Source organism: Rhinoraja longicauda, chromosome 1 (assembly GCF_053455715.1).
Source record: "Rhinoraja longicauda isolate Sanriku21f chromosome 1, sRhiLon1.1, whole genome shotgun sequence".
Classification (NCBI taxonomy): domain Eukaryota; kingdom Metazoa; phylum Chordata; class Chondrichthyes; order Rajiformes; family Arhynchobatidae; genus Rhinoraja; species Rhinoraja longicauda.
This window is the reverse complement of record NC_135953.1, coordinates 139,999,825-140,026,915: the sequence shown is the minus strand read 5'-3', so window position 1 is coordinate 140,026,915 and position 27,091 is coordinate 139,999,825. Positions and strand designations below refer to the sequence as shown.

General features: G+C 46.3%; 1 protein-coding gene across 2 annotated transcripts in view; it reads left to right on the top strand.

Annotated features, from left to right (window-relative positions):
- mnd1 (meiotic nuclear divisions 1 homolog (S. cerevisiae)) overlaps window positions 1-26,678 on the top strand; it is a 45,105-nt gene extending 18,427 nt beyond the window's left edge. For both annotated transcript variants that reach the window (XM_078412885.1, XM_078412876.1), the window contains exons 3-8: window positions 1,583-1,640; window positions 5,931-6,079; window positions 17,488-17,562; window positions 21,359-21,473; window positions 25,891-25,935; window positions 26,436-26,678. In XM_078412885.1, the coding sequence (XP_078269011.1) occupies window positions 1,583-1,640; window positions 5,931-6,079; window positions 17,488-17,562; window positions 21,359-21,473; window positions 25,891-25,935; window positions 26,436-26,542 (549 nt within the window). In that variant the 3' untranslated portion in view covers window positions 26,543-26,678. The remainder of the gene's footprint in view (window positions 1-1,582; window positions 1,641-5,930; window positions 6,080-17,487; window positions 17,563-21,358; window positions 21,474-25,890; window positions 25,936-26,435) is intronic.
- Window positions 26,679-27,091: the final 413 nt, after the last annotated feature.

Genomic DNA, 27,091 nt, shown 5'->3' with positions numbered 1-27,091 from the left:
CGTCTTCTCCCGCGGTCAGGTTGTTGTGGCTGCAGAACCCTTCTAAATTCCAGCAAATACAAGCCCAGTCGACCCATTCTTTCACAGAGTAACGAGTAGTGTTCGTGATGGCCGATGAATGCAGGTGATGGTTAATAGACTAAAGGGCACAAAGTGCTGGAGTAATTCAGCGGATCAGGATCTTTGGAGAACTTGGTTAGGTGACATTGGGACCCTTCCTCAGACTGATTCAGTCGGCTGAGCTACGCCAGCACTTTGTGTTTGTGTTTCGTTTTAAAACTAGGCACAGTCACCATGGGGCCCCCTCCCCTCTCACCTGCTGTTGCTTCCAAGGTGGAGTATGTCGGTGACTCCGGGGGAGAAGGAGGAGACAGCGGTGGGGGGGGGTCGGGGGTAGGGTTGCCAACTTTCTCACTCCCAAATAAGGTACAAGGTGACGTCACCGCCCTGACCTCACCCAGCCAGCGGCCACGTGCTCCCACTCCACCAACGGCGGCCGCCGGTGGGTTGCTATAGACAATAGACAATAGGTGCAGGAGGAGGCCATTCGGCCCTTCGAGCCAGCACCGCCATTCAATATGATCATGGCTGATCATTCTCAATCAGTACCCCGTTCCTGCCTTCTCCCCATACCCCCTGACTCCGCTATCCTTAAGAGCTCTATCTAGCTCTCTCTTGAAAGCATTCAGAGAATTGGCCTCCACTGCCTTCTGAGGCAGAGAATTCTACAGATTCACAACTTTCCGACTGAAAATGTTTTTCCTCATCTCTGTTCTAAATCTCTGGCCTACCCCTTATTCTTAAACTGTGGCCCCTGGTTCTGGACTCCCCCAACATTGGGAACATGTTTCCTGCCTCTAACGTGTCCAACCCCTTAATAATCTTATACGTTTTGATAAGATCCCCATTCATCCCTCTAAATTCCAGTGTATACAAGCCTAGTCGCTCCAGTCTTTCAACATATGACAGTCCCGCCATTCCGGGAATTAACCTAGTAAACCTACGCCCTCAATAGCAAGAATATCCTTCCTCAAATTTCGAGACCAAAACTGCACACAGTACTCCAGGTGCAGTCTCACTAGGGCCCTGTACAACTGCAGAAGGACCTCTTTGCTCCTATACTCAACTCCTCTTGTTATGAAGGCCAACATTCCATTGGCTTTCTTCACTGCCTGCTGTACCTGCATGCTTCCTTTCAGTGACTGATGCACTAGGACACCCAGATCTCGTTTCCTAACTTGACACCATTCAGATAATAACCTGCCTTCCTATTCTTACCACCAAAGTGGATACCCTCACACTTATTCACATTAAACTCCATCTGCCATGCATCCGCCCACTCACACAACCTGTCCAAGTCACCCTGCAACCTCATCGCATCTCCCTCACAGCTCACACTGCCACCCAGCTTTGTGTCGTCTGCAAATTTGCTAATGGTACTTTAGCTAATGGTACTGGTTGCTAGTCTGAAGAAGGGTCTCGAATGAAATTAATAATCCACTTTGCAGTATCCCTTTTGGTTTAAAGATTCAAAAATCCTTTAATGTTGATTTACAATGAAATGTTGTCTTTTTTTTTTTAGCAAGATGTGTTCCAGCTTAAAGATTTGGAAAAGATTGCCCCAAAGGAGAAAGGAATCAGTAGGTATCAATTTCATGCTTATTACCTTTCTGCTTAGCCTACGAGACTACAGATTGTGGTGACTGTTTGTTTCAATTGGAGCTTACATAGTTGTGGTGCACAGAGTTGGCATCCTCAAGTGGAAGTTATGACTCATTTTACCAGGCAACCTTTTATTTAAAATGTGAAACACGTGTACATCCCTGGATAAAAAGTATGGTTTGGCCGTTAGCTTTTCATCTACTTTATTCATATCCCCCTGTTAGATAATTAATGTTTCCATACTAACACATTATTTAGATTTAGAGATACAGCGCGGAAACAGGCCCTTCGGCCCACCGGGTCCGCGCCACCCAGCGATCATCTCACATTAACACTATCCGACACACACTAGCGACAATTTTTACATTTGCCCAGCCAATTAACCTACATACCTGTACGTCTTTGGAGTGTGGGAGGAAACCGAAGATCTTGGAGAAAACCCACGCAGGTCACGGGGAGAACGTACAAACCCCGTACAGACGGCGCCCGTGGTCAGGATTGAACCTGCGTCTCAGGCGCTGCATTCGCTGTAAGGCAGCAACTCTACCGCTGCGCCACCGTGCAGCCCGTATTATTATTTTAAAGTTAATGCCATATTTGTAAATAGTAACAGATTTGGTGGTGGAGACTTTTCGGGCAGATGGGTCTTCCTCTTTTGTGTCCATCATTCAAATGTTACATCACTGTCATCGTCCGTCCTGAAAAGGGCGCAAGCTTCCGGCGACAATCAGTGGGAGCCATCACTTGTACAATAGACAATGGTGGTAGCAGAATTAGCTCGGGACACTTCCAGTTACCAGCCCCGCCACGTGGATGCTTCTGCTATGTGGCCGGGCAGATGGGTAAGATGGAATAAGATGGAATCCCACTATCGAAGGGATCGACAGGAGTCGCTGCCTCAAAAAGGCAGCCAGCATCATCGGAGACCCACACCACCCTGGCCGCACTGAGCACTTCAACTCCCCCTCCCACTCTCAGTCTGACCTTTCTGTCATGGGCCTCCTCCAGTGCCATAGTGAAGGCCACCGCAAATTGGAGGAACAACACCTCATATTTCGCTTGGGCAGCTTGCAGCCCAGCGGTATGAACATCGACTTCTCCAACTTTAGATAGTTCCTCTGTCCCTCTCTTCCCCTCCCCCTTCCCAGATCTCCCTCTATCTTCCTGTCTCCACCTATATCCTTCCTTTGTCCCGCCCCCCCTGACATCAGTCTGAAGAAGGGTCTCGACCCGAAACGTCACCCATTCCTTCTCTCCTGAGATGCTGCCTGACCTGCTAGGTTACTCCAGCATTTTGTGAATAAATACCTTAGATTTGTACCAACATCTGCAGTTATTTTCTTATACACCCTGGCCACGCATTCATTTCACCCCTGCCATCGGGAAGAAGGTATATGAGCCTGAAAACTGTAACATCCAGATTCGGGAACAGCTTGTGTAGGAGAGAACTGCAGATGCTGGTTTAAACCGAAGGTAGACACAAAATGCTGGAGTAACTCAGCGGGAGAGGCAGCATCTCTGGAGAGAAAGAATGGGTGATGTTTCGGGTCAAGACCCTTGTCCAGGCTGATGTCAGGGTAGTGGGATGTACATAGATAAGGAAGTGTATAGATAAGGAAGTGTAAGGTGTGAAAACAGGACAAGGGGAATGGAGATCAAGGAAAATGTAGAATAGATCATTGTTAGTTGGGAGAAGGTAACAACAAAGCAAATGGAGATAAAATGTAGTCGGAGACAGACAGGTCAGAGAACTACTCAAAGATGCGGACTGTCCCCTAACTAGTCTATTCTCTTACTAAAAGGAGTAGATCCTAACACTAAAAATACTCCGTGTAAGAAAATAACTGCAGATGCTGGTACAAATCGAAGGAATTTATTCACAAAATGCTAGAGTAACTCAGCAGGTCAGGCAGCATCTCAGGAGAGAAGGAATGGGTGACGTTTCGGGTTGGGACACTTCTTCAGACTCCGATATTCATAGCGAGGGGATTTGAGTATAGGAGCAGGGAGGTTCTGCTGCAGTTGTACAGGGCATTGGTGAGACCACACCTGGAGTATTGCGTACAGTTTTGGTCTCCTAATGTGAGGAAAGACATTCTTGCCATAGAGGGAGTACAGAGAAGGTTCACCAGATTGATTCCTGGGATGGCAGGACTTTCATATGAAGAAAGACTGGATAGACTTGGCTTGTACTCGCTGGAATTTAGAAGATTGAGGGGGGATCTTATAGAAACTTACAAAATTCTTAAGGGGTTAGACAGGCTAGATGCAGGAAGATTGTTCCCGATGTTGGGGAAGTCCAGAACAAGGGGTCACAGTTTAAGGATAAGGGGGAAGTCTTTTAGGACCGAGATGAGAAAGTTTTTTTTCACACAGAGAGTGGTGAATCTGTGGAATTCTCTGCCACAGAAGGTAGTTGAGGCCAGTTCATTGGCTATATTTAAGAGGGAGTTAGATGTGGCCCTTGTGGCTAAAGGGATCAGGGGGTATGGAGAGAAGGCAGGTACGGGATACTGAGTTGGATGATCAGCCATGATCATATTGAATGGTGGTGCAGGCTCGAAGGGCCGAATGGCCTACTCCTGCACCTATTTTCTATGTTTCTATGATAGCTTCCCTACCCCTGACGTGAGGCTCACCAGCCTGTAATTCCGTGGATTGTTCTGTTTCCTTAAAAGAGGTCAAAGTAACAGAGAGATCTAGCCTTCATTGAAGATATTGGGAAAGAAGGGTCTCAACCTGAAACATCACCCAGTCCTTCTCTCCAGAGATGCTGTCCGTTCCGCTGAGATACTCCAGCATTTTGTGTCGACCATCCGTGTAAACCAGCATCTGCAGTTTGTTCCCACACATATTGGGAAAGCTTTAGACTTTAGATACAGTGTGGAAACAGGCCCTTCAGCCCACCCAGTCCGCGCCGACTAACACTAACACTATCCTACACACACTAGGGACAATTGTACATTTATACCAAGATAGATCTATATACTAAAATGCTCGTTTGTTTGTCTGTTTGTTCCTGAACTACAGCCAAAACGGTGCACGATAGCGCCACCATTTTAGGCCCACCTTACTCACCGTAGTACCTTTGGTGCTAATGGAAGAAGTTTCATGGAAATCGGTGTTATATTTTTAAAGTTATTCACATATTAAAGTTTAAATCTATCTCCTAGGGTGGGAGGGGGAGGAGGAGGGGAGGGGAGGGAGGGAGGATAAGGGGGGTGGAGTGGGGGGGAGAGAGAGGGAGGGAAGGGAGGGGAGATGTGGGGAGAGGGAAGAGAGGGGGAGAGGGAAGGGAGGGGAGAGGGAAGGGAGGGGAGAGGGAAGGGAGGGGAGAGGGAAGGGGAGGGGAGGGGGGAGTGAAGGGGGAGGGGGGAGGGAGACGGTGCTGCACCAATGCAGGAGAGGTTTGGGCCCAATGGGTTCACTTGGTCTAGTAAACTATAACCCTGCATGTCTTTGGAGTGTGGGAGGAAACTGAAGATCTGGGAGAAAACCCACGCGGGTCACGGGGAGAACGTACTAACTCTGTACAGATAGCACCCGTAGTTAGGATCGAATCGGGCGCTGTAAGGCAGCAAGGCGCTGTGGCGCCTTTTTGTTTCCGATTGGTCATACCATACGATAGAACTTTATTTATCCCAGGAGGGAAATTGATCTGGCAAAAGTCATAAAAACACAAAATACCAAATGAAACATGAAATTAAAGTGATGAGGGGACATGTTTGGGAATGTGGAAAGAATGGGGCGGGGGGGGGGGGGGGGCGGTGGGTCAGTCTATCCCATGACAGAAGGGGGAGGAGTTGTACCGTTTGATAGCCACGCGGTAGAAGGATCTCCTGTGGCGTTCTGTGCTGCATCTTGGTGGGACCTGCGTTCCATGAAGTCATGAAATGTTTTCAGTGAAAGGTAATTGACCTGAAACATTGATTCTGTTTTTCTCTCTCAAGAAGGGTCTCGACCCGAAACGTCACCCATTCCTTCTCTCCTGAGATGCTGCCTGACCTGCTGAGTTACTCTAGCATTTTGAGAATAAATACCTTCTCTTTGTGGGTGCTGTTTTGCCATGCGTCTCCAGCATTTTCAGTGTTTATCAGATTTCCAGCATCTATAGTTTTCTTTTGCTTTTTCCATTTGTGATAATGTTCCACTGCTAAAACACAGAGTCCCTCATTTTAAACGTGATTAAGTTTTAGTTCACTTTGAAAGCAAATACCAATCTTTTCCCTTTTTCTAAGCTTTCATGTTTCGTGTTTTAACCATTTTAGCTTTGATGTCAGTGAAAGAAGTCCTTCAGAGTTTGGTGGATGATGCCTTAGTGGATTCTGATCGAATTGGGACTTCGAATTATTTCTGGGCATTTCCTAGTAAAGCTCTTCACATTCGGAACCAGAAATTGGAAACGTTGGCATGTCAGGTAAACATACAGTTGGATGTCACCAAAATATTTGAGTTTAAGAAATGTTTAACCAGTTTGTCTCTTTAGTATACTGTGCTATTTAGTTTAACAGTGCTATTCTGCAGGGGATCTGTGCTGCGACCACAGTTGTTTGTGATATATATATACACCGATCGGCCAAAACATTATGAGCTGATGAACCAAAACATTATGACCACCTGCCCAATATGCTGTTGGTCCTCCGTGTGCAGCCCCATAGGCAGCAGGGTGCGATGCACTGTGTATTGTGACACATTCCTCCCGTGACAACCATTAAAATCTTCTGTGACTTGTGCCACAGTCGACCTTCTGTTGGTTCGGACCAAACGGGATAGCCTTCGTTGCCCTCGCTCATCGATGAGCCTTGGGCGCCCAACACCCTGTCTGTCGCCGGTTTGTGGTTTGTCCCTCCTCGGACCACTGTCGGTAGGTACTCACCACTGCTGACTGGGAGCACCCCACAAGCCTTGCCGTTTCAGAGATGCTCTGATCCAGTCTTCTGGCCATAACAATTTGGCCCTTGTCAAAGTCGCTCAGGTCTTTACTCCTGCCCATTTCTCCTGCATCCAACACTTCAACTTCAAGAACTGACTGTTCACTTGCTGCCTAATATATCCCACCCCTTGACAGTTGCCATTGCAACAAGATAATCAATGTTATTCACTCCGCCTGTCAGGGGTCATAATGTTTTGGCTGATCAGTGTATATCAATGAACTGATCCCTTTCCTTTCTGCATCTTTACGTTTCTATCGTAGAGCAATACTGGCCCTTTGGCCCAACTTGACAACGTGGGCCAACCTGTCCCAGCCCACTAGTCCCACCTGCCCACGTTTGGCCCATATTTCTCCAAACCTGTCCTATCCATGTGCACCTTAGTGTAAAGATCAGCAATTTCATTTATGTTCAATTAGAAACTAGCAAATCAACAAAGAAACAAACAGAGTTCATGTTTCAGGTCAATGACCTTTTATCAAAAATATTTCACAAACCCAGCATAACACGGTGGCGCAGCGGTAGATTTGCCGCCTTACAGCGAATGCAGCGCGGAGACCCGGGTTCCATCCCGACTACGGGCGCTGTCTGTACGGAGTTTGTACGTTCTCCCCGTGACCTGCGTGGGTTTTCTCCGAGATCTTCGGTTTCCTCCCACACTCCAAAGACGTACAGGTATGTAGGTTAATTGGCTTGGTAAATGTAAAAAATGTCCCTAGTGGGTGTAGGATAATGTTAGTGTGCGGGGATCGCTGATCGGCGCGGACCCGGTGGGCCGAAGGGTCCTGTTTCCGCGCTGTATCTCTAAACTAAACTAAACTAATCAGAAAAAAAAACCTAAAGGTCAGTGGAGTTGCAGACTGTGAAGAAGGCTGTCGAAGAATAGAACAGGGTATAAATCAGTGACAGATGAGGACAGAGAAATGGCAGATGGCGTTTAAATTGAGCTAGTGTGAGATGTTGTGCTATGGGAGATCAAATGTAAGGGAACAGTACACAGTTAATGGCACAGCCATTCAGGCTGTTCAGGCATTGGTATGCAGATGGATCTTTGGGTTTCAAGTCTATATCGCCCTGAAAGTAGCATTGCAAGTATACACCTATCAGCCAAAACATTATGACCACCTGCCCGATATGCTGTTGGTCCTCTGTGTGCAGCCCCATATGCAGCAGGGTGCGATGCACTGTGTATTGTGACCCATTCCTCCCGTGACCACCATTAACATTTTCTGTGACTTGTGCCACAGACGACCTTCTGTCGGTTCGGACCAGACGGGATAGCCTTCGTTGCCCTCGCGCATCGATGAGTCTTGAGCGCCCAACACCCTGTCACCGGTTTGTGGTTTGTCCCTCCTCGCACCACTGTCGGTAGGTACTCACCACTGCTGACCGGGAGCACCCCACAAGCCTTGCCGTTTCACAGATGCTCTGACCCAGTCGTCTGGCCGTAACAATTTGGCCCTTGTCAAAGTCGCTCAGGTATTTACTCCTGCCCATTTCTCCTGCATCCAACACATCAACGTCAAGAACTGACTGTTCACTTGCTGCCTAATATATCCCACCCCTTGACAGGTGCCATTGTAACAAGATAATCAATGTTCTTCACTTCGCCTGTCAGTGGTCATAATGTTTTGGCTGATCGGTGTGTCGTGGTAAAGATGGAATATGGTACACTTAACCTCCTTTATCATGTGTAAGAGGAAGGAAGTTAACTTTATAAAACGTTGGCTCGGTCGCATTTGGAGTTTTGTGTGCAGGTCTGTTTGACCCATAACAGGCCTTGAAGAACAAGAATCCATGACCAGGATGCTGCCTGGATTAGAGGGCAGTAGCCCTCTAAGAGAGAGATTGGGCAAACTTGATTTTTTTTCTCTGCTGCTTCGAAGGCTAAGGGAAGACTTTCCATCACATGTAGGGGGACGGGGGTGGGGGAATGCAAATGCTAGAGGGCATAACTATAATGTAAGAGGGGAAAGCTTGAGAGATGATATGCAGGGCAAGTTTTTTACACTGAATTGAATTGAATAAATGTTATTGGCCAAGTATGTACACATACAAGGAAATTGCCTTGGTGCTTTGCTCGCAAGTAAGAACACGACATACAGTAAATAATTAAGAATAAAACATTATACTTTAAACATGGGAAGAATTAAATAAAATACCAGGGTAAAAGGAGGCTACAGACTTTTGGTTGTTGAGTAGAGCTACTACCCGTGGATTTTTATGTCCGGCTGTGGTGGCTTTGATAGTCCAGAGTCGCCTTCCAGAGGGAAGTGCTTCAAAGAGTTTGTGGCCAGGGTGAGAGGGGTCAGAGATGATCTTGCCCGCTCGCTTCCTGGCCCTTGTAGTGTACAGTTCGTCAATGGGGGGAAGGTTGCAGCCAACAACCTTCTCAGCTGTGCGGACGATCCGTTGCAGCCTCCGGATGTGGTGCTTGGTGGCTGAGCCAAACCAGACCATGATGGAGAAGGTGAGGACAGACTGTTCGACGGCTGTATAAAACTGGACCATCATTGTCTGTGGCAGATTGTGCTTTCTCAGCTGCTGCAGGAAGGTTCTAGGCACCTCCCACACTGAGAGTGGGAGATGCCTGGAACAAGCTAGGCACACTGATGGTGGTGTTTAAGAGGCAAAATGAATTAGTTTAATGTTCAGCATAAATATTGTGGGCTTTCGGGTGGTAGTATTCTATGTTTTAAAAGAATGTGGAGAGGACATTTAAGGATTGCTGACTTGGCATGGGGTTTACTTCATTCCAATCTCTTAAATAATGTTCTTCTGGATTTGCAATCTAGCTATGCTTAAAATTAACAGCTTTGCTCAATTTTAGAGAAAGTTTTTTGGAATTTGCTATAAACTGGTTAAATGTATAAGTGCTACACAATAGGACCTCTTGACTAACAAGATGTTCATAAAATGACAAATTTGAGAGAGAGAGAGAGAGAGAGAGGTGCAAGCGCTCTAATTGATTGTATTGGGTCGAAGTTGGGCCGAAGAGCCTGTTTCCACACCGTTTCAACCTATGACTCCATAGAGCGCAACAGGACAGGTTTACTGATAGAAAACAGCGGAGGACGATATTCAGGCTTGCGATCTGTGAAAGATGGAGTTCCACAGGGATCTGTGCTGGGACTTCTGTTGTTTGTGATTCAATAAACCCTCGCTACAATGCTCCACATGGGGGGAGATGTTGTTCGTTATTACCCGTTGTCAGCTATAACTTCTATCATTTCTTTAGCCAGAGGGTGGTGAATCTGTGGAATTATTTGCCGCAGAAGGCTGTGGAGGCCGAGTCAGTGAATATTTTTAAGGCAGAGATAGATAGATTCTTGATTATTACAGGTGTCGGGGGTTATGGGGAGAAGGCAGGAGAATGGGGTTAGGAGGGAGAGATGGATCAGCCGTGATTGAATGGCGGAGTAGACTTAATGGGCCGAATGGCCTGATTCTACTCCTATCACATGATCTTATGATAACCAAATAAGGGTGTTAATATGTACTCACAAAATGCTGGAGTAACTCAGCGGGTCAGGCAGCATCTCAGAAGAGAAGGAATGGGTGATGTTTCAGGTCGAGACCCTTCTTCAGACTGATCTGAATATGTCAATATATACAGTAATATTGGAAAAACAGCCACTATACATACATACAATAAACAGTAAAAGGCACAAAATTTACAATAGCTTGAGACAGCATGGTGGTACTGCATTAAAGTTGCTACCTTACAGTACCCATTTCGATCCTGACCTTGGGCGCTGTCTGTGACAGTGTGGATGCTCTTGTGGGCTGGTTCTATCCTACACACTGTTGTGTGTCGGTTGGAGCTGGTGTGCCGGGGGTGGGGGAGGGCGAGGGGGGGGGATGCCTCTAAACTAAACTAAGCTAAAATGTATATCACTGTATCTCTAAACTAAACTAAGCTAAAATGGTTCAAAAATACCATCGCTCCCTCCACCTAGTGGTCATTCTGTGAAACTATAAACTCGGTCTGCAACAGATGCGGTCCGTTATAACTGAAATCCGTTATAATGAGGTCTTTTGAAACAAGGATTTACTGTGACCTGGATATAAATGAAGATGTGTTGGTTAGTAAGTTTGCTGATGACACTAAAAGGAAGGCTGTCAAAGTATACAGCAGGATATAGGACAGCTGCAGAAGTATGCAGAGAAATGGCAGATGGAGTTTAATCAGAGAAAGTATAGTGTTGCACTTTGCATGGTTTAATTGGAAGAGGAAAATATACAATTAATTGCATGACCCATTGATGTCCAGGGGGAGTTTAGAGTCTAATACCATAACTCCCTGAACGTGGCTACACAAATAAATAGAGTGGGAATGAAGACATATGGTATGCTTGCCTTTGTGAGTTTAGTGTTAATATGCGGGGATTGCTGGTCGGCGCGGACCCGGTGGGCCAAATGGCCTGTTTCCGCGCTGTATCTCTAAACTAAACTAAACTAAACTGAACTAAACAAGGGAAATACAAGAAGAGTCGGACAATGATCCAGAACTACAAGATTGAAAGAGAGCGGATGGAAAGAGGTGACTGGGAGAAGTGTCCGCACAGGACATATGCAGCTATCAGAGATGAACGGTGCACAATTGGAAGGTGTGTGCTGAGAGGAAACAGGATTGGAGTGCCAACAAAGCTGAGGTCAAGGATGAGCGAGTTGGCTCACAAAGAACATTTGGGAGTGGTTGGAACTAAACTAAATCTTTGTCCAAAGGTATGGTGGCCAGGGATGGAAAAAGATGTAGAACGACATGTGAGCTCGAGCCATGGATGTTAGATGGTAAGCAGACCCAATCCACCTGAGCCCATTATGAAGCCCATTGTTACCGACAGGTCCATGGGAAGATGTTGTTGTAGATTTTCTAGGCCCACTTCCATCAGGGGAATCAATACTAGTTGCGATTGACCACGACATCAGATATTATGAGTATGTGATAATGGAGACTACAACTTAGGAAAAGACTAGCGGTGTTGATGGAAATCTTCACAAGACACGGTCTACCAGTGACATTATATTCAGATAATGGGTCTCAGTTCATTTCTCAGAAGTTTGCTGACTGCACGAAGAACACGGGTGTGTACAACCACAAAGTTACACCAAAGTGGCCGCAAGCTAATGGACAAGTGGAACGTCAGAACCAATCTCTAGAGAAGAGGATGATGAATATTGCCCAAGCGGAAGGCAAAGAGTGGAAGGAGATGCTCTTGTCATATGTAATGACATATAGAGCCACGCCACACAGCACAACAGGGAAGAGTCCGGCACAATTGTTGTTTGGAAGGAAAATCCGGACCAAGATACCATGGGTTAGTAGCATGGTAAATGATCAAGGTGTGAGATATCGTGATGCAGAAGTCAAAGCTCTGTGCTGACGGGAGATGAGGTGCCAAACCATCAGATGTGATGCCAGGAGATGAGGTGCGAATGAGGAGAAAAAGTCCAAGCAAAATGGGCTCACTCTTCATTCCTCAACCAGACACAGTGGTGTGCAGACAAGGGAATAAGGTGACAGTCCAGTCACCTGAAGGAGTCAAACATGGTAGAAACACATCGTATGTGGAAAAAGTATCACCTTTGTGATCGTCCCGGGACACTACAAACTGAAGTTGAGACTGTGGGGGATCGGACTCGAGACCACCAAATTGAGGAGCCAAGACTGCACGAGTCTGAGGAGGAGACGATGCAAAACCAGAATCAAGGTGATGAACTGGTGGAACAGGACATGACAGATCAGAACCCTATATCAGAGCAGACAGAGCCAGTGGCCAGACCAAAACGTCAGAGAAGACCACCCAAGAGATACGAGGACTACGAATAGGAAAAAAACCTGCAGGTGCTGGTTTAAATCAAAGGTAGACACAAAATGCTGGAGTAACTCAGCGGGTTAGGCAGGGAGTTGTTGGAACTAAACTAAATCTTTGTCCAAAGGTATGGGTGGCCAGGGATGGAAAAAGATGTAGAACGACATGTGAGCTCGTGCCATGGATGTTAGATGGTAAGCAGACCCAATCCACCTGAGCCATTATGAAGCCCATTGTTACCGACAGGTCCATGGGAAGATGTTGTTGTAGATTTCTCTGGAGAGAAGGAATGGGTGACGTTTCGGATCGAGACCCTTCAGTCTGAAAAAGCACTTTCTCCTTGATAACCATTAGCACAAGCGCATCTCCGGGTCATTTGCTCAGGCCCCTGCTCTACTTTCTTTCTTCCTATGACTGTAAGCCAGGCAGTTCCACTTCTCTTCTTCTTAAGCCCTTTGCTCCTCTAGGGAGCATAGGCCATTGACAAATGTCCTCCACCTCACTCGGTTATTGGCGGTTCTTTTGAGATCTCCCCAGTTGAGCCCACTCCCAGACATTTCTGCCTGGACACCTCTTCTCCAGCTGTTCCTGGGGCGACCTCTTTTCCTTTTTCCTTGGGGGGTTCCATTTCAGGGCTTGCCGGGTGATGTTTGTGGCAGGTTTTCTGAGGGCGTGTCCAATCCAACTCCATTTTCTCTTTTGAATTTGTAAGTCAATGGGATCCTGGCTTGGTCTTTTCCACAGGTCCACATTGCTTACTTTGTCTCTCCACCAAATGTTTAGTATCGGCAGTTCCACTACTGTCTTTTAATTTGCTGATGATACCACCGTTATGAGAGAAAAAACAGGTAATGAAGTGTCATTGTATAGGAGGAAGAGAAAAATTCCGATTGAATAGTGCCAGAACAACAACAGGCACAGCGGTAGAGTTGCCGCCTTACAGCGAATGCAGCGCCGGAGACCCGGGTTCCATCCCGACTACGGGCGCCGTCTGTACGGTGTTTGTACGTTCTCCCCGTGACCTGCGTGGGTTTTCTCCGAGATCTTCGGTTTCCTCCCACACTCCACAGACGTACAGGTATGTAGGTTAATTGGCTTGGTAAATGTAAAAATTGCCCCTAGTGGGTATAGAATAGTGTTAATGTGCAGGGATCGCTGGTTGGTGCGGACCCGGTGGGCCGAAGGGCCTGTTTCCGCGCTGTATCTCTAAACTAAACTAATCTAAACAATCTTGCTCGCAAATGTACAAGACGTAAATGCTCACGGACGTAATGCTCATTGACGTAAATGTAGATGGGTTGGTGAGTAACTTTGTTGATGACACCGAAATTGGAGGAGTAGCAGACAGTACCGGTTGCTGGCACAAGATACAACCTGATGTAGATCAACAGCAGAAATGGGCGGAGAAATGGCGGATGGAATTTAACCCGAGTAAGTGCAATGCGTCTGGGAGGAGAGGGACAGGGAGAGGCGAGAGCAAAACTCCGGGTCACAAAAGAGATGTGGGAGAGGAATCCATCCATGACAGCAGTGCGGAAACCACGTGCACTAAAGAGTGAGGACATCTTGGATGTCCCCGTATGGAAAGATGCATCTTGGGAGCAGATGCAGTGGAGACAGAGGAATTGAGAGTAGGGGATAGCATCTCTGCAAGAGGCAGGGTGGTAGGAAATGTAATCAAGATAACTGTGGGAGTCGGTAGGTTTGTTTTAGTTGTCAGTCGGAAGTCTGTACCCTGTGGTGGAGACAGAGAAATCAAGAAAGGGATTGAGGTGTCAGGGATTTAGTTTAGTTTAAAGATACAGTGCGGAAACAGGCCTTTGTCCCACCAAGTCCGCACTGACCAACAAACCCCCACACACTAACACAAGCTTACACGGTGGACAATTTACCAAGAATACAAACCCCAGCCAATTAACCTACAAACCTGTACGTCTTTGAGTGTGGGAAGAAACCGAACATCTCAGAGAAAACCCACGCAGGCCACGGGGAGAACGTACAAACTCTGTGCAGACAGCGCCCGTAGTCGGGATCGAACCCGGGTCTCCGGCGCTGCAAGTGCTGTAACGCAGCAACTCTACCGCTGCGCCACCATGCGTGCCGCCTAGATAGTCCAGCAGAATTTGAGGACAGAGTAGTAGTTGAGTTAGAAAATAACTTTTCCCTTCCATTTTTTTTTGCCCGCTCTCCTCACTAAAATCAGTCCAAAGAAGGGTCCCGACATGACACATCACAAACTACTTCCATTGACTGTCCAAAGTTGCCCAGTCTTCATGTCTTTCTCTACCATAAAAACAGGAGAAAGACTCTTTCCCTTAATGTATTTGTAACGGCTAGCTTCTCGTCTTCCTTATAAAGCCCAAAGAAGCTTACCGTATGAGATAGAAACGGGAGCAAATAACAACAGAGAGATCTCCACGACGTAGTAGAAACATAGAAAATAGGTGCAGGAGGAGGCCATTCGGCCCTTCGAGCCAGCACCGCCATTCATTGTGATCATGGCTGATCATCCCCAATCAATACCCCGTGCTTGCCTTCTCCCCATATCCCTTGATTCCACTAGCCCCTAGAGCTCTATCTAACTCTCTCTTAAATCCATCCAGTGATTTGGTTTCTACTGCCTCTGTGGCAGAGAATTCTACAAATGCACAACTCTCTGGGTGAAAAAGGTTTTTCTCACCTCAGTTTTAAATGGCCTCCCCTTTATTCTAAGACTGTGGCCCCTGGTTCTGGACTCGCCCAACATTGGGAACATTTTTCCTGCATCTAGTTTGTCCAGTCCTTTTATAATTTTATATGTTTCTATAAGATCCCCTCTCATCCTTCTAAACTCCAGTGAATACCAGCCTAACTCCAGTGAAGACAGTAGTTAGTCGTTTATTTGAAGTTGCAATAAAACATATTGACATATGTCTTGTCATTGACTTATTAATGACTTGTTGTTAACTTGGTAAAAATCTAATATCCTATCATCGTTCCTACGTGACTTATGACTTACTAAAATCTTATTATTTTAGCAGGCTTCTGTAATTAAGATTCTTCTTGCCGACCTTAATATCAGCTGCTTGGCGCGCAAACACACACACACACACGCCCACTCTAAAGCATTACGTAAGTGTTAGGCAAGTTATACTAACGATCTGGTCCCGCCCATGGCACCTCCCAGTGGTATACGTAACCATAATATTGTAGGGACATAGGGATTGGCCAGGTAGTCTAGAACCCTCGGATTGGTTTACGGTCACGGGGTGAGGGAGCGCGGGGTATTTAAATGCCTGGCGCCAAACTGTAGTTAGAGATTAGATTAGTGAGCGAAGTTAGTGTTGGTCCAAAAGTAAGTGCGTTGCGTTTGTCACGGGTTTTACCGACAATAAAGTATTTGAATAATACCGCTCGTTTGGACTCACTACAATATTAACTTTTTGTTGTCCAAAAATACAGCAGGATACAAAGTAATATAATAATATTACTTGCAAATTAATAATATTACTATATCAATATAGTAATATAACTTGCCTCAATAGCAAGTTATTCTTGCTATTGAGGGCGTGCAGCGTAGGTTTACTAGGTTAATTCCCGGAATGGCGGGACTGTCATATGTTGAAAGACTGGAGCGACTAGGTTTGTATACACTGGAATTTAGAAGGATGAGAGGGGATTTTATCGAAACATATAAGATTATTAAGGGGTTGGAAACGTTAGAGGCAGGAAACATGTTCCCAATGTTGGGGGAGTCCAGAACCAGAGGCCACAGTTTAAGAATAAAGGGTAGGCCATTTAGAACAGAGATGAGGAAAAACTTTTTCAGTCAGAGAGTTGTAAATCTGTGGAATTCTCTGCCTCAGAAGGCAGTGGAGGCCAAGTCTCTGAATGCATTCAAGAGAGAGCTAGATAGAGCTCTTAAGGATAGATATTAAGGTCGTCACGTGTGGCGGCGCCTAACGGCTGCGGCTCGCTGGCAGTCTGGTTCGTCTTTTTTCCTTTTCTTTTGTTGTGTGTCGGTGTTGGGATGGTTTTTGTTTTTTGGCTGTGTGTGTGTGGGGGGGGGGGGGGTGGGGTGGGGGAAACCTTTCTTTTTTAGGTCTCTTCCTCACGGCACGGGGTGCGGCTCGGCCGCGGGGCCTTCCATCGCCCGGTGCGGCTCGGCCGCTGGACTTAACAGTGCCCGGTGCGGCTCGGCCGCGGGGCCTTCCATCGCCCGGCGCGGCTCGGCCGAGGGACTTTACATCGCTGGTGCGACTCGGCCGCGGGACCTAACATCGCCCGGTGCGGCTCGGCCGCGGGACCTAACATCGCCCGGCGCGGCTCGGCCGCGGGACTTAGCAGCGCACGGTACGGCCTCGGGGCCTTCAATCGCCCGGCTCGGCCGCGGGACGTTTCAGCACACGGTGCGGCTCGGCCGTGGGGACTTCTATCCCCTTGCGGGGACTGTGCGGGTCGGTCGGGGACGAGCTGTCTGTCCTTAGGCGTGGGGAAGAGAGTGGAAGTTTTGTTGCCTCCATCACAGTGAGGGGGTGTTTGGAGTCACTGTGATGGACGTTTGTGTTGGGGGTCATGTGTCTTGTGTTCTTTTTTTTTGTTGTGTGACTGCTATGTAATTTTGTTCGGTACCTTGGTATCAAATGACAAATAAAGCTCTGTATTCTCGGTATTCTGTAGGAGTCAGGGGGTATGGGGAGAAGGCAGGAACGGGGTACCTATTGAGAATTATCAGCCATGATCACATTGAATGGCGGTGCTGGCTCGAAGGGCCGAATGGCCTCCTCCTGCACCTATTGTCCAATATACTCAAATATTGAATAAATGCAAAATGGTTCCTGCAGTACTTATACAATCATTATAGTCATTGCATTATACATTGGTGTAATTAAGATTATTATTTATTTGAGGCTCTTCAATCTTAAAATCCATGTTGAAGAATTCAGTCTGAAGAAGGGTCTCGACCCGAAGCATCACCCATTCCTTCTCCTGAGATGCTGCCTTACCTGCTGAGTTACTCCAGCATTTTGTGAAATTAAAATCCATTTTTGTATCTAAGTATGCTTCATAAATTTGCTGATTAGTCTTTTTCTTTCCAGGTCAGCGAAGGAACTGAAAGGAAACAAAGTTTACGTCAAAGTATTGAGAAAACAAATGTGGGACGTCAGAACACGGTAAGAAGTTGTGCATTAAACTTGCAATTTACAAAGACACAAAATGGAATGTGGAGAATGTGTTTGAGACTAATGCTAATATTTAGCTTAGCACTATTTGTACAAAATAGACTGTTGCTTGGTCTCGGGCATTGTGGGTTTCCTATGTTAGTATTAGTATCACTGCACTTCTTCATCTTAAAAGGAATTTAATTGCCAAATGGATGCTATTTCATAACACTGATTAGCTTAGAGTCATAGAGAATCTACAGAGAGAGAGTCATAGAGAATTTTAGGGTGGTCACAGTGGCGCAGCGGTAGAGTTGCTGCCTTACAGCGAATGCAGCGCCGGAGACCCGGGTTCCATCCCGACTACGGGCGCTGCCTGTACGGAGTTTGTACGTTCTCCCCGTGACCTGCGTGGGTTTTCTCCGAGATCTTCGGTTTCCTCCCACACTCCAAAGACGTACAGATATGTAGGTTAATTGGCTTGGTAAATGTAAAAATTGTCCCTCGTCGGTATAGGATAGTGTTAATGTGCGGGGATCGCTGGTCGGCGCGGACCCGGTGGGCCGAAAGGGCCTGTTTCTGCACTGTATCTCTACACTAAACTAAAACTAAGAATCGTGGAGTGATACAGTGGGGAAACAGGGACTTTGGTCCATATCCCTCCAAGCCTATCCTATCCTATCCATGTACCTGTTTAAATGTGCCTCTACTACCACCTCTGGCAGCTTGTTCCTTACGCCCACCACCCTTTGTGTGAAAAAGTTATCCCTTAGATTCCTATTAAATCTTTTCCCCTTCACCTGAAACCTATTACATGGGAAAAAGTAGTAATTGTTTCAGTATTGCCATGTTTCTCGAGTGGGCCAGAGGGGGTACTCTCTTTGGAGCCAGAGGACATGAGAGAGATTCCAATTGAGTATTTCCCATTGGTTTTCACCAGAGAGAGGATGATGAAGGATGGTGATTTAAGGGAGGGATAGGCTGGTACTGTAGAACAATAGGAATTGAGCATATTAATGGTGGATTGATGTGCTGAGGACGGGTGCTGTATGTACGGAGTTTGTACGTTCTCCCCGTGACCTGCCTGGGTTTTCTCCGTGTGCTCCGGTTTCCTCCCACACTCCAAAGACACAAACTGCTGGAGTAACTCAGTGGGTCAGGCAGCATCTCTAGATGGATCATCAGAATGATTGTAGTAAGGGAAAGAAAGCTGAAAGGGGGGGGGGGGGGGGGACAAAGCCTGGCAAGTGATAGGTGGATAGAGGTGAGGGGAGTTTAGATTGTCAGATGGATTTACAAAAGCCAGAGGCGAGAAGAAGACAAAAGGTGTGAGATAAAGAGAGAAGGGGCACGAAATGTGAAGCCAGTGGAATGGGGGGGGGGGGGGGGGGGTGAAGTGAAGCTGAATATTGTTCGTTAGGTTGAAGGATTTGATGGGGTGTAAGCTGCCCAAGTAGAATATGAGGTGCTGTTCCTCCAATTTGAGTGTGGTCTCACTCTGGCAATGGAGGAGGCCCAGGATAGAAAGCTCAGTGTGGGAATGGGGAGAGGAGTTAACATAGTTAGCGACCGTGCGATCCAGCACGCATTGGGGCATCGACTGCAAGTATTAGGCCAGACGTTCCCTTGGTCTCGCCAATGCAAAAGTGGTCACACGGGAAGCTCCAAATGCAGTAGTTGAGGCTAGAGGAAGTGCACGCTTAGTTTAGAGGCGGAAACAGGCCCCTCTGCCCACCGGGTCCGTGCCGGGCCTGGATCCCCGCACACTTACGCCATCCTACACGCACTCGGGACAGTTTACAAATTTACCAAGCCAATTAACCTACAAACCTGTCCATCTTGGAGTGTGGGAGGAAACCGAGGACCCCGGAGAAAGCCCACGCAGGCCACAGGGAGAACGTACAAACCTCGTACAGAGCACCCATAGTCAGGATCGAACCCAAGTCTCTGGCATTGTGAGGTAGCCACTCTATCGCTGCTGTGGTCTCTGGATGGATGTGATGGGAACATCTACTGCATTGCAGGAGAAATTATTGGGAAGAGGGTGGGACGGACAGAGGGTGCAGCCCCTGCGGAAAGTGGGAAGGGGTGGGGTTGGGAAGATGTAACTGGTGGTGGGATCACGTCGAAGGCAGCACAAATGACAGAGGTTGACGTGTTAGATGGGGTGAAAGATAAGGACCTGGGGAATATCGTCATTCTGTCGGGGGAAGGGGGAGGGAAAGCAGAACTAGGGAATGCCAAATACAGTGTTATAGCAACAGGGAAAGGGCGCATCAAAAAATGTGCAATGGCTTCAAAGAGGGAGATTGGAAATGTATCCTTAACATTTGAGAGGCTTATTGAAGAGTTTATTAGCTCTGGAGAAAAGCTATTCTTCAATCCAGTAATACTGGTACAGTCAAACTAAAATAATCTGCACAGCGGTAGGCTTGCTACCTTGTTGCTCCAGAGACCCGGGTTCGATCCTGACTACGGGTGCTGTCTGCACGGAGTTTGTACGTTCTCCCCGTGACCAGCGTGGGTTTTCTCCGGGTGTTCCGGCTTCCTCCCACCACCAAAGACGTACCGCAGAGACCGTTCCCTTCGTAACTCCCTGGTCCACTCGTCCCTTCCTACCCAAACCACCCCATCCCCGGGCACTTTCCCCTGCAACCGCAGGAGATGCAACACCTGTCCCTTTACCTCCCCCCTCAACTCCATCCAAGGACCCAAACAGTTTTTCCAGGTGAGACAGAGGTTCACCTCAACCTCCTCCAACCTCATCTATTGTATCCGCTGCTCTAGATGTGAACTTCTTTACATCGGCGAAACCAAACGCAGGCTCGGCGATTGTTTCGCTCAACACTTTCGCTCAGTCTGCCTTAACCAACCTGAGCTCCTGGTGGCTGAGCACTTCAACTCCCCCTCCCACTCCCAGTCTGACCTTTCTGTCATGGGCCTCCTCCAGTGCCATAGTGAGGCCCACCGGAGATTGGAGGAACAGCACCTCATATTTCACTTGGGCAGCTTACAGCCCAGCGGTATGAACATTGACTTCTCCAACTTTAGATAGTTCCTCTGTCCCTCTCTTCCCCTCCCCCTTCCCAGTTCTCCCTCTATCTTCCTGTCTCCACCTATATCCTTCCTTTGTCCCGCCCCCCCTGACATCAGTCTGAAGAAGGGTCTCGACCTGAAACGTCGCCCATTCCTTCTCTCCTGAGATGCTGCCTGACCTGCTGAGTTACTCCAGCATTTTGTGAATAAATACCTTCGATTTGTACCAGCATCTGCAGTTATTTTCCTATGCCAAAGACGTACAGGTCTGTAGGCTAATTGGCTTGGGATAATTGTGAATAGTCCCCATAAGGGTGTGTATAGGATAGTGCTAGTGCACGGGACAATCGCTGGTCGGCACAGACACGGAGGGGCGAAGCGCCTGCTTCCTCGCTGTGTCTCTAAGGAGAACCAAACTAAATATTATTTAGATTTTAGATTTAGATTTAGAGATACAGCACGGAAACAGGCCCTTCGGACCACCGGGTCCGCGCCGCCCAGCGATCCCCGCACACTAACACTATCCTACACACACTAGGGACATTTTTACATTTACCCAGTCAATTAACCTACAAACCTGCACGTCTTTGGAATGTGGGAGGAAACCGAAGATCTCGGAGAAAACCCACGCAGGTCACGGGGAGAACGTACAAACTCCGTACAGACAGCACCCGTAGTCGGGATGGAATCCAGGTCTCCGGCGCTGCATTCGCTGTAAGGCGGCAACTCTACCGCTGCGCCACCGCATTTAATGATGAACTTTTATCAATAGGAAAATCGTACAGCTTTGTCAAAAGAATTGGAAGAACTTCGAAAAGAAAAGATTCAATTGAAAGCAGACGTGGATAAATACCGGGAATGTGATCCAGAGGTTGTAGAAGAAATCAGTGAGTAATTTGATCCACTTGATTCAATAACTGTTAATTTGATATTGTGCAACTGCTTCTCTGCTGCTCACATATCTTAAACATTGTGACGTAAATATTGTCGCGGAGTGTTTTTTCACATCAATGGGACCAGGAGCCATTTATTTTATTACAATTTATAATGAGAAACAAAGAAAAGGCAGAAAAAATAGGTGCAGGAGTAGGTAATTCGGCCCTTCGAGCCAACATCGCCATTCAATATGATCATGGCTATCATCCCAAATCAGTACCCTGTTCCTGCCTTCTCCCCATATCCCTTGATTCATTTAGCCCTAAGAGCTAAATCTTACTTCTTGAAAACATCTTGTGACTTGCCCTCCACTGCCTTCTGTGACAGAGAATTCCACAGATTCACAACTCTCTGGATGAAAAAGCTTTTCATCATCTCAGTCCTAAATGGCCTACCCCTTATTCTTAAACTGTGACCCCTGGTTCTGGACTCCCCCAACATCGGGAACATTTTTCCTGCATGTAGTCTGTCCAATCCTTTAAGAATTCTATATGTTTCTATAAGATCCCCTCTCATCCTTCTGAATTCCAGTGAATACAAGTCCAGTCGATCCATTCTTTCATCATATGACAGTCGCGCCATCCCAGTAATTAACCTGGTGAACCTATGCTGCACTCCCTCAATAGCAAGAATGTCCTTCCTCAAATTAGGAGACCGAAACTGCACACAATACTCCAGGTGTGGTCTCACCAGGGCCCTGCACAACTGCAATAGGACCTCCTTGCTCCTAAACTCAAATCCTCTCGCAATGAAGGCCAACATGCCATTAGCTTTCTTCACTGACTGCTGTACCTGCATGCTCATTTTCATTTTCTGATGTACAAGGACACCCAGGTCTCGTTGCAACCCCCCCCCCCCTTTTCCTAATCTGACACCATTCAGATAATCATCTGCCTTCCTGTTCTTGCCACCAAAGTGGATAACCTCACATTTATCCACATTATACTGCATCTTCCATGCATCTGCCCACTCACCCAACCTGTCCAAGTCACTCTGCAACCTCATAGCATCCTCACCGTAGCTCACACTACCACCCAGCTTTGTGTCATCCGCAAACTTGGAGATGTTACATTTAATTCCCTCATCTAAATCATCAATATATATTGTAAATAACTGGGGTCCCAGCACCAAGCCTTGCGGCTTATATATAAGATTATTAAGGGGTTGGACATGTTAGAGGCAGGAAACATGTTCCCAATGTTGGGGGAGTCCAGAACCAGGGGCCACAGTTTAAGAATAAGAGGTAGGCCATTTAGAACGGAGACGAGGAAAAACTTTTTCAGTCAGAGAGTTGTAAATCTGTGGAATTCTCTGCCTCAGAAGGCAGTGGAGGCCAATTCGCTGAATGCATTCAAGAGAGAACTAGATAGCGCTCTTAAGTATAGCGGAGTCAGGGGGTATGGAGAGAAGGCAGGAACGGGGTACTGATTAAGAATGATCAGCCATGATCACATTGAATGGTGGTGCTGGCTCGAAGGGCCGAATCCTGCACCTATTGTCTATTGTCATCCCACTAGGCACTGCCTGCCATTCTGAAAATGACCCATTAATTCCTACTCTTTGCTTCCTGTCTGCCAACCAGTTCTCTATCCATGTCAATACCCTACCCCCAATACCATGTGCACTAATCTCTTGTGTGGGACCTTGTTAAAGGCTTTTTGAAAGTCCAGATACACCACATCCACTGGCTCTCCCTTGTCCATTCTACTTGTTACATCCTCAAAAAATTCCAGAAGATTAGTCAAGCATGATTTCCCCTTCATAAACCCATGCTGACTTTGACCGATCCTGTCACTGCTTTCCAAATGCGCTGCTATAACATCTTTAATAATCGACTCAAGCATCTTCCCCACTACCGATGTAAGGCTAACTGGTCTATAATTCCCCGTTTTCTCTCTCCTTCCTTTCTGAAAAAAGTGGGGTTACATTGGCTACCCTCCAGTCCACCGGAACTGATCCAGAGTCGAAAGTACACTGGAAAATGATCACCAATGCATCCATAATTTCTAGGGCCACCTCCTTGAGTACTCTGGGATGCAGACCATCAGGCCCTGGGGATTTATCTGCCTTCAGTCCCAACAATTTACCTTACAAAATTTCCTGATTAATGTGGATTCCCTTCAGTTCCTCCCTCCCACTAGATCCTTGTTCCCCTAGTATTTATATGAGATTGTTTGTGTCTTCCTTAATACTCGTTTAACTGTTCTGCCATTTCTTTGTTTCTCATTATAAATTCACATGTTTCTCACAGTAATGGACCTACATTTGTCTTCACTAATCTTTTCCATTTTACATATCTAAAGAAGCTTTTACAGTCAGTTTTTATATTCCCCGCAAGCTTTCTTTCATGCTCTTTTTTCCCCCTCTTAATTAACCCCTTTGTCCTCCTCTGTTGAGTTCTAAGTTTCTCCCAGTCCTCCGGTTTGCTGCTTTCTCTGGCCAATTTATTTGCCTCCTCCTTGGATTTAACACTATCCTTGATTTTCCTTGTTAGCCACAGTTGAGCCATCTTCCCTGTTTTATTTTTACGCCAGACAGGGATGAACAATTTTTGGAGTTCATCCATGCGATCCTTAAATCTTTGCCATTGCTTCTCCACCGTCAATCCTTTAAGTATAATTTGCCAGTCTATCCTAGTCAATGCCCGTCTCATACCTTCAAAGTCTCCTTTCTTTAAGTTCAGGACCCTGGTGTCTGAATTAACCGTGTCACTCTCCACCCTAATGCAGAATTCCACCATATTATGGTCACTGTTGCCCAAGGGGCTTTGCACAACAAGTTCGCTAATTAATCCTTCCTCATTACACAATACCCAGTCTAGGATGGCCTGCCCTCCAGTCAGTTCCTCTACATATTGGTTTAAAAAACCATCCCGTATACATTCCAGGGAAATCCTCTCCTCAGCACTGCTACCATGATAAGAGCAGTTATCATGTGTGCCTTTAACCTACATGCCTTTAATGCCCTTGGCTATTTCGCAGTTCTATCCATACCATTCTACAGCGTCCAAGCTAATGTCTCTCCTTGCTATTGCGTTAATCTCCTCTTTAACCAGCAATGCCACCCCACCTCCTCTTCCTTTCTGTCTGTCCTTCCTGATTACTGAATACCCCTGCATGTTCAGCTCCCAGCCTTGGTCACCCTGGAGCCATGTCTCCGTAATTCCAACTATATCATATCTCTTAACTACGAACTGCGCATTTGGTTCATCCACCTTATTATGAATGCTCCTCGCATTAAGGCACAAAGCTTTCAGGTTAGTTTTTCTTATCTCCCTTCTACCTTTTGCTTCTGTCCTCCTTTTATGGCCCTCTGTCTCCTTGCATTGGTTCCCATCCCCATGTCCTGTTAGTTTAAATAGAGAGACAAGTGACTGCACTTAGCTTAGTTTAGAGATACAGCGCGGGAACAGGCCCTTCAGCCCGCACCAACCAGCGATCCCCGCTCATTAACACCACCCTACACATACTAGGGACAGTTTTACACTTCTACCAAGATAATTAACTGACAAACCTGGACGTCTTTGGAGTGTGGGAGGAAACCGAAGATCTCTGAGAAAACGCAGGCGGTCACGGGGAGAACGTACAAACTCCGTACAGACAGCACCCTTAGTCGGAATTGAACCCAGGTCGGTCTTTGTGGAGCTTGCATGCTCTCATTGCGACTGTATGGGTTTCCTCCGGGCGCTCTGGTGTCCTCCCATATCCCAAAGATGTGCAGATATGTAGGTTAATTGGCTCCTGTAAAGTGGGATAACGTAGAATTAGTGTGAATGGGTGATCGATGGTTGGCATGGACTCGGTAGGCTGAAAGGCTTGTTTCTATGCTATATCTCACAACCATCCATCAGCTTCTTCTTGTAACTGAAGTTCCTCATCCCTACTTAAACTCTCGTACATCTATATCCATTCTACTGCATTTATCCTGACATGTTGTGGCTAGAATTAGCTACAGCTGAGACCTAATCAATAATTTGTAATTCCAGCTAAATCTCATTATTTTATGAAGGTAATTATTCTAATTTGTTCTAACTTCCAATTTGCTCTGGCTCCTTTGAATAATGTATATAGATAGCCAAGAGTCTTTGCACATCTACTCTTTCAAAATGTTGCCACTTCTGTTTTTCTATTGGTATTCCCAATGTGTCTTGGAATTGCACTGTTTTCCCTTGCTTCGGTACAATAAAGCACTGTAGCCATCCTGAATTCTGCAAATATTCTTATCACTATGTGCTTGCTTGGCGCGTTTTGTCACATTAGTAAACTTGTCGAGTTTCACCCTTCATATTCCGTAGTTTGGAACAATTAACTTGCACAGTCCAAGTCCTGTTGTAATTATTCTCATTTGTTTTCTCTTGTCTTTCTGTAGGGCAGTTAAACAAAATTGCAAAAGATGCTGCCAATAGGTGGACAGGTATGTTGTAAAAGATTTCTATTCTACAGAAAGATCATCAGATGTTTATAGAAGATTTCTCTAACTTCAAGTAACCCTTACATTCCCCGCACTCTCCATCCCTCCCCACCCAAGTCGTACCAGCTTCAAAGTCACCTTGTTGAGTCTCATTGTCTGCAACTCGTTTTCACCTAGCCCACAGCTAACAATGGCCTGTTTCCTTTATCACCGTTACTTTTTGCATACCTTTTATCCATTTGTTCTATATCTCTCTACATCGTCTCTCTCTCATTTCCCTTTCCCCTGACTCTCAATCTGAAGAAGTGTCTCGACCCAAAACATCTATTCCTTTTCTCCAGAGATGCTGTCTGACCCGCTGAATTACTCCAGCTTTTTGTCTCTATCTAAACCAGCATCTGCAGTTCTTTCCTACACATCAGATGTTTATTACCTATTTCATATGCCATATTTCATCATAGCTGAACGTTCATGTTAATTTTAATTTTCATTTACTCTTTTAGATAACGTCTTTACTGTAAAATCCTGGGCTAAGAAAAAGTTTGGATTTGAACAGAAACAAATTGATAAGACATTTGGAATTCCAGAAGATTTTGACTATATTGATTGATGATTTCAAGCTGCACAAATCCATTTGTTCCTGATTTGAGTCTCCATAAAGTATTGTGTTAATAATAAAACTATTTGGTTTTACCATAAGAAATGCTAGCCTTCCAAGCACTCCATTTTGTTCATTGGAGGCCGCCAGACCAACATCCTGAAGAGAGACCTTCCTGCTCGTCTCACATTATTTGATTTTGTTTTAGTTTTGTTCACTGCTTCACTGCATCTCACAAACCGAAGATCTTATCGAAACGTATAAGATTATTAAGGGGTTGGACACGTTAGAGGCAGGAAACATGTTCCCAATGTTGGGGGAGTCCAGAACAAGGGGCCACAGTTTAAGAATAAGGGGTAGGCCATTTAGAACTGAGATGAGGAAAAACTTTTTCAGTCAGAGAGTTGTAAATCTGCGGAATTCTCTGCCTCAGAAGGCAGTGGAGGCCAATTCTCTGAATGCATTCAAGAGAGAGCTAGATAGAGCTCTTAAGGATAGCGGAGTCAGGGGGTATGGGAGAAGGCAGGAACAGGGTACTGATTGAGAATGATCAGCCATGAT